The 13,094-nt window shown below is 39.9% G+C and overlaps 1 protein-coding gene across 6 annotated transcripts in view; it reads left to right on the plus strand.

Annotated features, from left to right (window-relative positions):
• The window catches only part of ARHGAP20 (Rho GTPase activating protein 20), a 151,126-nt gene extending 138,413 nt beyond the window's left edge, over positions 1-12,713 (plus strand). For all 6 annotated transcript variants that reach the window (XM_058663935.1, XM_004585214.2, XM_058663937.1 and 3 more), the window contains 5 exons: positions 963-1,124; positions 4,661-4,770; positions 6,588-6,777; positions 8,105-8,219; positions 10,461-12,713. In XM_058663935.1, the coding sequence (XP_058519918.1) occupies positions 963-1,124; positions 4,661-4,770; positions 6,588-6,777; positions 8,105-8,219; positions 10,461-12,292 (2,409 nt within the window). In that variant the 3' untranslated portion in view covers positions 12,293-12,713. The remainder of the gene's footprint in view (positions 1-962; positions 1,125-4,660; positions 4,771-6,587; positions 6,778-8,104; positions 8,220-10,460) is intronic.
• The last annotated feature ends 381 nt before the right edge of the window (positions 12,714-13,094 follow it).

Genomic DNA, 13,094 nt, shown 5'->3' on the forward strand with positions numbered 1-13,094 from the left:
TTCTGGGTATAGATTCAAGCCAGTAAGGTAGTACTGTCACTAATTATTGCATTAAACAATCACTGTTAGGCAACACTTGATTGAGTAGCCTTCAAGCATTCTACTTAGATAAATTTCAATATATGCTGTCTTATTCATCCTTAAGTGTGAGGCAGTAGTCCAGCCATTTTACTGTCTCTCCTTCACAATAAACAGAGGGGAGTTACTGTTCCTTATTGTAAAACTCTGTAAAAGGATATATCATTGAGGTGTAGGGAGGTAAGCCACCCTCAATGCCAGCATCTCCTGTGAGTACTGGTAAGAATCCCAGCTACTCCAGCTTCCAACCCAGCTCCCCACTAATGCGCCTTTAAAAAGCAGCAGAAGATGGCTCTAGTGCTTGATTCCTTACCACAGACATAGCAGACCAGGAATAAACTCTTAACCTAACCCCATCCACTACAGCCATTTGCAGAGTAAACCAAGTGGATGGAAGATCTTTGTCTCTTTCCCCCTCTCTGTAACTCTCAGAACCTTATCCAAGGCTGCTAAGTGGTGTAACTGGTTTCAGATCCCACAGATTGTCTCCAAGACCATTTGCTTCAGTGACTGCAAGCTAAGGATAAGCAAAATTCGATAAATCCAGCTCTTAGCAATCTTTTAAGAATATAGTACATCCTTACTAACTGTAGCTACCATATTCACCTAGACTTGCTGCTCTCGCCTAACTGAAATCTCATAGCCTTTGACCAACATCTCACTGCATGCCACTCATCTCACCTGGTAATGTTTACTCCAAGGGGAAAAAACCAGGCAATGTTTACTCCAAGCATCCAACTTTCTGGCTGCTGACCCGGCTTGGTCCTTCAGTGCTCTCGCTCTAACACACTCCAGCCTGTGGAAGCCAAACACAGCAAGTATGTGAGCTCGTCTAGAAGGGGAGAAATTCCATTTTTTATTTTTTTTCCTTTGCATTCCCACAGGATATGCTTTTTTTCCTGAATCAGAAAGGACCCCTCACAAAAGGCATCTTCAGGCAGTCGGCCAATGTGAAATCCTGCAGAGAGCTAAAAGAGAAACTCAATTCTGGAGCCCAAGTACACTTAGACTGTGAATCTATTTTCGTGATAGCATCTGTCTTAAAGGTAGGAAATGTTCTTTTTTTACCCCCTAGTGTAGCTGTGACACAAGACAAATGATTTATTATTCGTGTTTCATAATGAATATTTTGTTTTCAAAGATTTAGAATTAAAGCATTAGAATTGTTTCACAGATTCAACAATGGATATTTTAACTTACTGCTAATATAATGTGAAGTGGGCTTCTTAAACATTTTTCAGCCCACACCGATTTCTCTTATTTGCTTTCTACTACTCCATTCACAAGTAAAATTCAATTAAAGATAAATCACACAGCATTTTTTACCAACATCATGCTTCCGATTTTCTCCTCCCACTTCCTTACCAATGAAGACAAAATGTTCAAAAGTGATTTTGTATTCAACTCTGGAAAAGAAGTATGGAAGTTTATCATCATAGACAAACCATTTACTTTGCAACTGAAACAAACATTGCTGAGCTCAAAAAAATGCCAAGCATTTACATTATGATTCCCCAACAGTCCTTTGCTTGTCCCCTGAATGCCTTCTAGTTTCAGAGTAGGAACGACTGCACTATCTGGACACTCTCACCTTCACCACACGTGGCATTTTTTATGGTTTTTACCTTTCGCCCATGTTTGCTTAAGCCCCATTTATAGTTACAGTGCTCCTACAGTGTTTGCTACACATGCTTAGAAATGCCCTACATTTTTGGAAAACCTAGAGTCAAAATCAACTTTAAGCAGAGGTTTTAATCCCAGCAACAGCTTCTTCAAACCTGCCTGAGGCTCCCAACTCCCACAGAGCTGGAATGCACAGGAGCTAGGTATAAAGATAAGGCCCAACCTTTATCCCAGGACCTAAAACAAAACAAAACAAAACAAAATTTTAAAGAATTAATTTTTTTAAAAAAAATGAAAGCATTGGTACCGAAGATGTCCATATCCCTGATCCACCTGAATGAGCAGCTACTTACAGAACCTTATTTCATGACTATATGAACAAACAGGTGCTTCTTGCCAAATGGATGATGTCTCCTTTTAAATCCTTTAAGGAAAATACCATTGCAGAGAAGCAGAGAGCTTGAGCAGGGAAGACCAAGTCTGTGTTGCCCAGGATTTATGCTTTCTCTTCAGCAGTGGATTACAATGTAGATATGTGCCATGTGCCTAGCAGGTGTAAATGGCACATACATACACATTTATTTTTTATTAGATTCTCGCCCATTTTTAAGGCAAAGCCTGTGTTACAAAGAGTTCTGTTCTATTCTGTTTTTTTACAGAACCACGCTCTAACTTTCATGCTAAACTTTGGAATTCCACTGCAAAGTAGTATGGTTCTAAAAGACTTAAGATTGCAGAAATATTATTTCTGCAAAAAAAAATAACAAAAGAAAAGACTGATAAAAATACTGAAGGTTCTGCTTAAACGGGTTACCAAGTAACTGAAGTTTTATCATATCTACTATTTACTCCTACTTTTTGCAAATGATTTCAGGAAAGGACATAATTTTGCCAAAGTTTTTGAGCTTTGGTTTTGTTTTGTTTTGTTTTGATTAATACCTAGTTTTCTTAAGACTACTTTGAAGTGCTATGTAAAGTTTTCATTTTCTTTTTCTTTTTCACATGGCTGGTTTTGCTTGAACATAGCTTCGCAAACTAATTGGATGAAAATTGCTTCAGACGCTAGAACTCTGGTCCCTCAAACCTGTGAGGAAAAGCTCCTTCTTAATCCTGCAGACTCTCATCTCAAATCAGTGTGTAAGGTCTGCTGCTGACCTGGGCTGGCATCTGGGAAGGGAGAAGGCTGGAAGAGCCTCACATTAGTAATTTTAGTACAGCACCAGCTCTCACACCCTTCTCCACTACACTGGTGGCTGTATTTCATAACTGGTTATTCCAGCTCGAGAGTTCAGTGAGATGTTACGAGTTATTATCCTTCAAGCGTAGTTTTAATGTTTTCCTTCAAGATAGATCATAAATGTTCTCCACTGAGATTTTAAAATAACTATTCTAACTACTCCATTTTGAAATAACAGATTTTGCTTCTTCCAAATTTGACTTTTTAAAGTGGGCGCAGTAGCTAAAATTATTTGAAGTGATGAAAATTCAATAGCTTTACCCAAAAACTTTCATCATTGTATCTCTGAACTACAGATAGCCTGGGGCATTTCTGTTAGAAGATAGGCTGAAACAGAGAAAAATCTTGAGTCGGTCCATCTTCCTCACTGTTAACTACTCTAAAAAAATATCAAGTGTAGTCCTAAATATGTAATGACAAACAGCATTCTTAAAATTATCTTAGAATCTCAGTTACAGTTGACTAACCTTCCTTTGTCCCAAATGAATATTTGGCCATAAGACCAATAGCGACACAGTAAAGTCCTCTTCTGATGTAGGCCATTCTTAAAGTTGACCTGCCCAGAGACCAGAGTCTGTCCCCACAAGCAAGTGAGGGAAATAGCCACATACGTATTCAGCTAACTGTGAAACTAAGTTTTCAGTTTCTGCATTGGTAATGCAAGTGTGATGTGTAAGTAACAAAACAAGCTGTGTGTTGCCTCTACAAAGCACAAAAATGGAATTATCACTTTGGTTTTCCAACAAAACTTAAATTGACCAATAACAGATTTCCATCTCTCCCCATGCTTTCAGTGGACAACCGGGGAGCGCTGCTAGATGAAAGTCTTTTTCTGCTTAAAATGTACTGAGGGGGAGATAACATACCCAAGTCTGGCCTTCTTGTTACAGGTTCAAAATTCAGAGAGCTGGTCCAAACCAATTCTCTAGGACTAGGGACCAAATTACCTTTTTAAAGATTTTTGTAAACCAAAGCTAGTGGCAAACATCCTTGATCACATCTTGTTTATATCATAGTCTAGTTTCACCACAGCCTGCACCAGTCTCTGTAAAAATCACCATGCAAGAATAATATGCTGTGGACCTATAATGTGGTGTGCCTCCGGCATGCAGGTGCTTTTCCAAACTCCCAGAAACCAAGCATCACCTGGGATGCTTTCTGCCCAGTGATGTAGGAAAGCCCTGCTAGGGGATCACAGAATCCCTGAGAACCTCAGGATGCCAATTGTGCAACACCACCTCTGAAAAGGATGTGCTAAGATAGCAGGGACACTGTTTGATTCACTTCTGTTATCCCAAGCACCTCAGTTCTTTGCATATAGCAGTAAGTACATATACATCATATCATTACCAGATTATGAATCTTGGGTATCTTGGTACATTTCCTTGAAGTAGCTAATTAGGAGAAGAAATTATGTTTGATGATTTCCTGCCAGCCAGTGTCATGTTGTGCTGGTTTCCTAAAAACAAATATGCAAGCAGGAGTTTTCACTTCAGTTTGGTTGTGCCTTTATTTTTCCTGCCATAACCCAGACTTGTTATCCTCGTGGGCTTTTTGTGAGAAAAAAAAGTCACAGCCTGGTTTCTGTGTGTACAGGTCAGTGGGTAGTTAGTACCAAATAGTTCAAAGAAGATAGAATGGACTTTGCCATAGATTTATTTTTTATTTCTCCAGTGTATATTTAGCATGAAAATAACATGATTTTCTTTAACCATATTTAAGGACTTTTTGCGGAATATTCCAGGAAGTATTTTTTCATCAGATCTGTATGATCAGTGGGTTTGTGTAATGGATCAAGGAAATGATGAAGAGAAAATAAGCACAGTCCAAAGGTAAGCATTCTAATTTTGTCATGTTTTCAGTATACTTTCATACCTACAAAGACAAAATTGTCAAGATAAGGCCAGCTATCAAAACCATATCCATGATGAGCAATTTAAAAATATTTAGGCCAATTACTTGGTAACATGGCATTTTTAAAACATTGAACACTTTCTGTGTGTCAGAACCTGAGAGGAGCTAGAATCTATTAGCCTAACACCCTATCCCAATGTGCATTTTATAGCCTTAATTTTGGTAGATATTTAACTAAACAGACAACTACTTCTATGATTCATTCAGCAACTGAAATCATACCAAGAAAATCACCTATTCCCTTCCGTTAGGGAAATCTAAGTCTGATATGTTCCAGAGTACATAAATAATAGACTTGGGAGCATACAGGAGGGACGCATTGGGCTCCTTGAGAAGCGTCAAAGTTGCTAAGTCTCAGATCACAAGAATGCATTATCTTTACTCAACACAAGAGAAATTGCTGGGACAATTCTCTGCGATTATCTCCTACACTGTAAGACAATAGGAAAGGGGAATTATTCAAACAGAAAGTAAAAAGTTGTACTTCCATTTCTGTGAAAATTCATTAATCCAGTATCATGTATGTACATGTGTTTGTTTCGGCAGTTTTTTCTTGTGCAGCTTTAATATATAAAGTACCTGTATGTTGATGACATTTTATAGGTAGGAAAACATAGTAGAACCACTGAAGACACTGGAAATTAAAACTGTGACAAAATACCACCCCTATTTCTATTATAGTTAGGTATGAGCCACACGAGGATAGCATTAACTTTTACCTTATCGCTTGTTGCCCAAAAAATGTTATCTCTTATAAGTTGTTAGAACCTAAAACTGTTTTCTGAAGAAATTTGATTTATGACTCATGCAATTAGCAAATGCTGAAAGGAACTTAGACACAAAATTGCGTTTCTTGGCCAAGACAGAGCTACAGATGAATTGCTTATGCCTACCAGACAAAATCTCTAGTCTACGGACATGAAATGCAGTGTCCTCAGTGAACCGTAATTTACAACATCTTGAAATCCTCATATTTTCAGAGAACCTGAAGATACATGCTGGAAGGCTGATTTTCATCTGACTGTGCCCAGTAATATCTGGATCCCTTTTGAATGCCTTCATTATTAGTCCTAAAAAGCTGTCCACTCAGTGTCAGTCCGATGCACCAAAGAAAGACCTCTCTGTTATTTGTATAACAAGAACCTCATTAACTTATTTCCCCAGCCTACTGTTACTGGGGGAAAGAAAGCAACATTAATATGTACATATAAGTTTATATGCTAATGAAAACAATTTCTGGAGAATAACTATTTGGAAATCTTGTCAATTTCCAATCATATGAGTAAAGTCTTAACTCCTCAGGTTGGGGTTATCACCAGGACAGAGCATTCCTCTATTGCTACTTGACAGTGAAAGAATTTAACTGCTGTTTAATCTTACCAGAAAACTATTCCATAGGTTTTGAATCGGCATACTCTGAAATGTTCAAGAATTTGCCTAAGTGAAAACATATGGTAATAGTTTCAGAGATCCTCTCAGGCATGTGTTTCAGAAGAGGTTGTTCTGCTGCCTTCTGCGTTTTCATGGGATTTTAGAGACAGTCTACACAAAGGAGAAACAGCACTGAGGTTTTTCATCTTTCTGTCCAGGTGGTCCTGAAACTGAATATCTAAACTGTATTCTCGATTCTTGCCCTCTTGATCTGCATGGCTCTCCATGCATAGTGAGGGTTACCTGTCTTTACAAGTCTCATCATGAAATATCTTGCTTAAAGACTGCATTTTTCTGTCTTTAGGCTATTAGACCAGCTTCCGAGAGCCAATGTTGTTCTCTTAAGGTATCTTTTTGGGGTATTGCACAATATTGAGCAACATTCCTCATCCAATCAGATGACTGCATTTAATTTAGCCGTGTGTATCGCTCCAAGCATTCTTTGGCCTCCCACTTCCTCCAGCCCAGAACTAGAAAATGAGTTTACAAAAAAGGTAATGAAGCTTTTCATTTTTATACCCTGGGGGACTGGGTTCCTAATATGTAGAATTGCAGCTTTCAATTAATTCTGAAAGTTGATTTCTTAAATAGCTTAAACACACTGCCTACTAAATCAGAATTTACCAACTGTAGAGTGTCTTATCCTATCCTGTTGGACTACACGGAGGTGATTAAGCAGAAAAGTGACAGCAATTGAATTGCTGCACTTGTTCCCTTGAGGAAGCCAAACAAAACATAAGTGCTTTAAAACAAAATATAAGTAAGTAGTTGAAATGATTAGAAATGAAATAAAGACTTTGGGGTTGAATAAACATAGGCTCAGTTCTCAGCCCCACCATTTGTCAAGGGTGACAAAGTTAGTGATTCACGTTGTCACCTTTAAAAAAAAGGACAAGGTGATAATACAGAAGTTACTGGAAATTATGCAGCACATGGGTTGGAAAGGTAGCTCCCTTTGCATCCCACATTCTGTGTCTTTGCTTCAACTGCTGGGACAAAGAAGCTAGACAATTCCAGTTCAACTCATTGCAGGCCAAAAACTCCCTTCACCCTTCCACTGAACAACAAAGCAGTGTTTGGAGGAACGTATCTGCTCTTTCTAGATTAGGCTGTATCTTCTACAGTTAATCCAAAGAAGAATCCTTTTTCCTAACTGAAAACAAGATACCCTTTATGCAACGGGTGCTTTTCCTAAGTATTTGGTGACACCTTATATATGCAATACCATGGGTCTGGCGTTATAGTGTATAGGCTTAAGTCTCTGCTTGCAATGCCCACATTCCTTAGGAGCAGTAGTCTGAGGCCTGGCTCTACTTTGGATCTAGCTCCTTACTATACACCTGGAAAAGCTGTGGAAAATGATCCAAGTAGTTGAGCTCTTACCACTTACTTGGGAAATCTGAAGGAGGTTCCTGGCTGCAGCCTGGCTTAACCCCATACCTTGTAGCCATTTAGGAAGTGGGCCATTGGATGGAAGATGGATTTCTCAAATAATATACAATAAGTCTTCAAAACTTAAAGTGTTACTATAGCCCCAGACACCCAATGGAGAATATTTGAGTTTGTCATCATTTTAAGGATATGAAATACTGTTTTGAGCCATGGCTTAATGCTACGTGTACTCCATTGGTTAATATTCATTTCTTTGTCAACACTGTTATTAAAGGTACCATAACTGTTTAAAAGCATACAAAACAGTTTCCCCAAACTATATAAAAATTTTTTTCAAGGTAATTCCACACTTGTTAAAATCAGGATTCATATATGAAAAGTGATTTCCAAACATAAAGTTAACAATTTCACTTTTGTCCTTTGTTGTAGGTTTCCCTGCTTATACAGTTTTTGATCGAAAATTGCTGTAGAATATTTGGAGAAGAAATCTCTTCCCTCTTGGGAGAAGTTTCAGTGAGATGTGACACTAGAGAGAACGCCTCAGGTACTGTGACTAATAGGATTGGTCTTATAAGGAATAAAAAAAAAAAACATGTCCATGCAGATGTTGGAGATAGTGGCTGCCCCAGAGCCCACATGACTGAGGTGAAGAAAGCTCTGAGCCTATCGGTCAGACTAACGGTGTGGCGGAGTTAAGAAATACACAAAATGTCATTAGCGAAAGTATGTAATGGTGTGAATGCTTTGAATAATATTCTAAAGAATGTTTTGTGTGGAACAAAAAAAAGCCAGCAGAGCCAGACCAAAACCAGGCACTCCAATATGGTGTCTTAACTGCTTCACCCAACACCATGCCACATGTGTAGTTTTTGGACAGATCAACTATCTTGTAGCCTTCTTTCTTTAGCTCACAAGCCCACCTGTCCATTTCATCAACTGTCCACTATTAAGCATTGCCTGGGTGAGCCAGAAAGGCTTTTTATTACTAACTGACTCAAATAAGCATCTATTCAAGGACCAAACATAGCATCTGGGTATTTAGGTCCTTTTTGTAATGGTCACATTTGGAAGAAACAACCCAACAGTTGTTCAGAAGAATCTGTAACTTTTGAGATTTGTTTAGTTGTTATCTTGTAGCTACAAGCATGTTGTTCTGTACTACTGCTTAAGTGATGAATAATCAGCAAACACATAATTTTGAGCTTGATTACTTGATTACCATGGTGATTGTCTAATATCTTCACATTACATTCTTTCCTTATAATTAAGGACAAAGCTATTGTTACTTGAAATAGTTGTTTAAAATTTTTCTCTAACAGTTGATAAAATGATTTAATAATGATAGTGAGCGTTAGCATTATCTGGATAATCCATTAAAATTTGTGAAGTTTCTCTAAACCTAGCATCTTCTACATGTATCGGTTGGCATTCAGCTGTGAAGTACAGCTTTCCCTTGCTTGCTGAGGATATGTGGCTACCAGACGTGCACATTGTACCAGAAAAAGGCAGGCTATAGAGCTTAATCATTTGCTATTAATTACCCCCTTTAACTAGTCAGCAGCTGATTTAATCCAAGTAAAAACTGTCACACTAAAAAATAATTTTGTGAGGTAATGAAATACTGTGTAACTTCAGAAAAATTCATGGAAATTGAACTTTAAAATATGTGCCTCTGTGGTGATCACTGAGGTGCAGAGGTTAGCCACCACCTAAGATACTCACACCCTAAATTGGATTGCCTGGTTCGAGTCCCAGCTAGTTGGCACTTCTGATCAGCTTCCTGCATACTTGTCTTAAGAGACAGTAGATGTTAGTCTAAGTGTTTGGTTTTCTGCCATCCATGTGGAAGATCTAGATGGAGTTCCTAGCTGTCTGACTTGTATCTGGCTACCACAGGCATTTGGGGGGAGGGGGTGAATCAGTAAACAGAAACACTCTCCCTCTGCCTTTCCACAAGAAGGTTTTATAAGTATACATTTCTCATTAACTTTGTAAATAGAGACGCCCACACATATAGAGGAAGGTTCATAGAAAATGAAATTAAAAGATTATTTCTTTTGGTACAAAAATACTTGAGATACAGGTATATAAGAATTCTCAAAAAACACATGGTAGATTTCATAAAAATGTTTTGCATCGAAATAAAAGAAAAAAGGGTAATGATCAGTTTGATTCCCTTGTTTAATAGATCTACCACAACTGAAATTGGAGCAGGAGCCAGGAGACACTAGATACAGGCCTGCTTTTTTCTTTCTTTCTTTCTTTCTCTGAATAGTCCCTGAAACCGTCACAATTCCAGTGTGCTTTCCAACAGTCTAAAGACAAACAGCATCATCTGGGTAGGGATAAGGTGGGAATGTTGAATTCAAAGACACAGAATCCTTCCAGAATATTATTTCCTTTACCAATTACTAGTTATGTCATCTTGGGCCAGTTATTCTATCCCACCATCTTCATCTATGAAATGTGGAGCGTAATAACACCTAACTTTTATGGCTCTTATAAAGTAGTAATTAAAGAACTTTGCCAAAGACAGACTGAAAGGGTTAGTAAATGATTACTACAAGACTGTATTAAGTTCATTGCGTGTAACCACCAGCAACCCATTAGGAAGCAGAGTCTTATTCAAAACCTGGCATTACTGCTTCATATTTTTCAAAGTCATGTGATACATTCATTGTTTTGAGGAAATCTTACATTCTGTTTTTTTAGCAGCATAAGAGAACAAGATTCTGTTTTTGACTAGTAGAAATATTAAACTTGGATTTTTTTTTTTTTTGGACAGATATCTCTTGCTTCCAGCTCAATGACTCCTCCTATGACAGCTTAGAAAATGAGTTAAATGAGGATGTTGATGCTCCATGCAGTGACTTGGTAAAGAAACTCGGCCAGGGCAGCAGAAGCATGGATTCCGTCTTAACCCTCAGTGACTACGACCTCGACCAGCCTGAGATGGAAGGCCTTTTAACCCTGAGTGACTTCGACTTAGAACATTCTAAAGATGAAGGTGTACAAATGAAACTCCCTGTGGGATCCCAGCTGGTGAACATCCCAGTCGTGTACACGAAGATTTCACCACGTGGCCATGCCAGGGCCCCCTCTGGCACAGGTGCACCCAGCTCCCTGTCCACACCTGTGACAGGAGCTCCAAAAATCCCAAGACGTCACCGGCGTTGTTCGGAGCCCAGCATCGACTACCTAGATTCCAAGCTTTCCTATCTCAGGGAATTCTATCAGAAAAAGTTACGGAAATCCAGCTGTGACGCCATTCTCTCCCAAAAGGATGAGGACTGTCAGAGGCACAATCAACCCCTCCAGGAAGGGGCCAAGATGTGTTTTAAACAGAGTTCCATCACAGGTAGTGACAGCAACAAAAAGAATGCTACTAATCAAAGCACGAAGAAGAAAAGCTCATCTGGCCATGAAGGCAGTCACACAAAACTTTTCCCTAAGTCCAAGCCAATGGCCATTTCTGTGGCATCATGCAGCCATTTGTCCTCACACGATCATCCCAGCAACCAGCCCTTGGACGCAGATCCATCGGGGTATTCCCCACCACACACAGCAGATGCCCTAAAGAGTTGCAGGACACACCGGCGCTGCTCAGAGCCCAACATCGACGACCAGAACTGCAAACTCACCTATCTCAGGGAGATTTATTCAAAGAAACAACATAAAACCAGCTGCAATGTTGGCCTCTTGCACAGAGAAGATGATTATCTGAAACGGCATAAGTCTTTGCAAATGGAAGGGCAAAAGCTTATTAATCAGAGTTTGGTCATGGGGATTGAGGTGGGCAAGAGCAGTGCAGCAAGCCAAAACACTGAGAAGGTTCTACCCCCAAGGCTAAACCTCTGCCCCAGGACTAGCTATTCCAGCCTGTCCTCCCCCGGCACATCCCCGTCTGGCTCATCAGTGAGCTCCCAAGACAGCGCTTTTTCTCAGATTTCTGAACACTCTGTGTTTACACCCACTGAAACTTCCTCCCCAATAGATTGCACTTTTCAGTCTCAAAGAAAACAGGAAGTTTTCATTTCTGGGATGCCCAGTTCCTCATCAGGACAGGCCACCAGCCGCTTGCCCTATACAAAAAAGGACACGGTGGAGTGGCATTCACAGATGCACTCAGTAACTCTTCACCCCAGCACATGGCTGAGAAATGGTGTGGCCAGCCTGAAAAACTGGTCCCTCAAAAAGAAAGCAAAGGCAGCCAGACCAGAGGAGAAGAAACTCACTTGTGTGAAAGCACCCTCAGAGCCACCTCCACCTGCTTCTGGTATCTCAGAAGCCAACTCTCAGCCAGAAAGAGATGTGACCCTAAGGGCAGCTGAAGGACTCGCAGCTGCACGGACAGCCCAGTGGTGTAGTTCTTACCCCTGCCAGGACTCAGAAAAATACTGTAGCTCATTCAGCCTGGTGGAAAGCAGACTCAAGCTTTGTATAAAGTCCGACGAGGGAGGAGAGGATCTTGGCCAGTGCTCTCCTGGTCCTCAGCCTTGGGAGAGAGCCTCATCCAGCTCCGAGACTGTGGCTGATGCAACCAGCCCAGAGTCAGGACTTCCAGTGGTTTGTGATGATGGGGACAGATATGTAATCAAAGACATGGAACCACAGTAACAATTGATGTCTACAAGACCACGAACTGGACTAATAACAATAATTACTAAAACCCCTTTATACCAGAGATACTTGGAATAGGTAGCATACTGATCAACCATTGCTGGTACTTAGGTGATAAAATCTTTTTCCAAGTAGTCTCAGCAAACAGAAATATTTTGTGGTCCTAAGTGTTTGGGAGGCTGTTCCTCATTCACCTGTGAGATTGGTCCTGTCATGGTTTCACAGATACTAGCATAATAGCTAGAGCAAGCCCTCTGTATAGGAAGCATGGCTTATGTGAACTGTCCTGGATTAGTGTCTTGAGAAAGCCAGGTTATCATAAACAAAGAATAGGGATCAGGGGAGAGATGGGAAAGGTTCAGAGAAACTATTCACATTCCATGGAATGTTTATAGTAAGTAGGCAGGGGGAAAAATGCCACTCAAAGCAAAAGAAGCATGTGTGGTAATGAAGGAAATCATGTATAAGCTTTCCGTGAGTCCAATTGTGGCGTCTTAGTCACGTGTCCCCACAGGCTTATCCCAGGAACCAGTCCATAGAAGCAACTACTAGAGAAAAGACTGATGTATCAAAAGCCATAGTCACCTTGCTGTCCTTGTTTTTTGTTGTTGGTTATGAGTGAGTTGCTTCGTTCTTCCATTAAGTGCTGATTTGTTTTTTTCCCACAGCTCAAGGACACAGTTGTGAGGAGAAAAAGAGAGAGGTGGTTCCTTCACTTCAGTACTCTTTCTAAAGTTGCCCAAGTTAGGCGCATTTGCCATTTCCCCAGGAGGAAAAGATGGCAAGAACAGTGCTTTCT

This window comes from Ochotona princeps, chromosome 4 (genome assembly GCF_030435755.1).
Source record: "Ochotona princeps isolate mOchPri1 chromosome 4, mOchPri1.hap1, whole genome shotgun sequence".
NCBI classification, from domain to species: Eukaryota; Metazoa; Chordata; class Mammalia; order Lagomorpha; family Ochotonidae; genus Ochotona; species Ochotona princeps.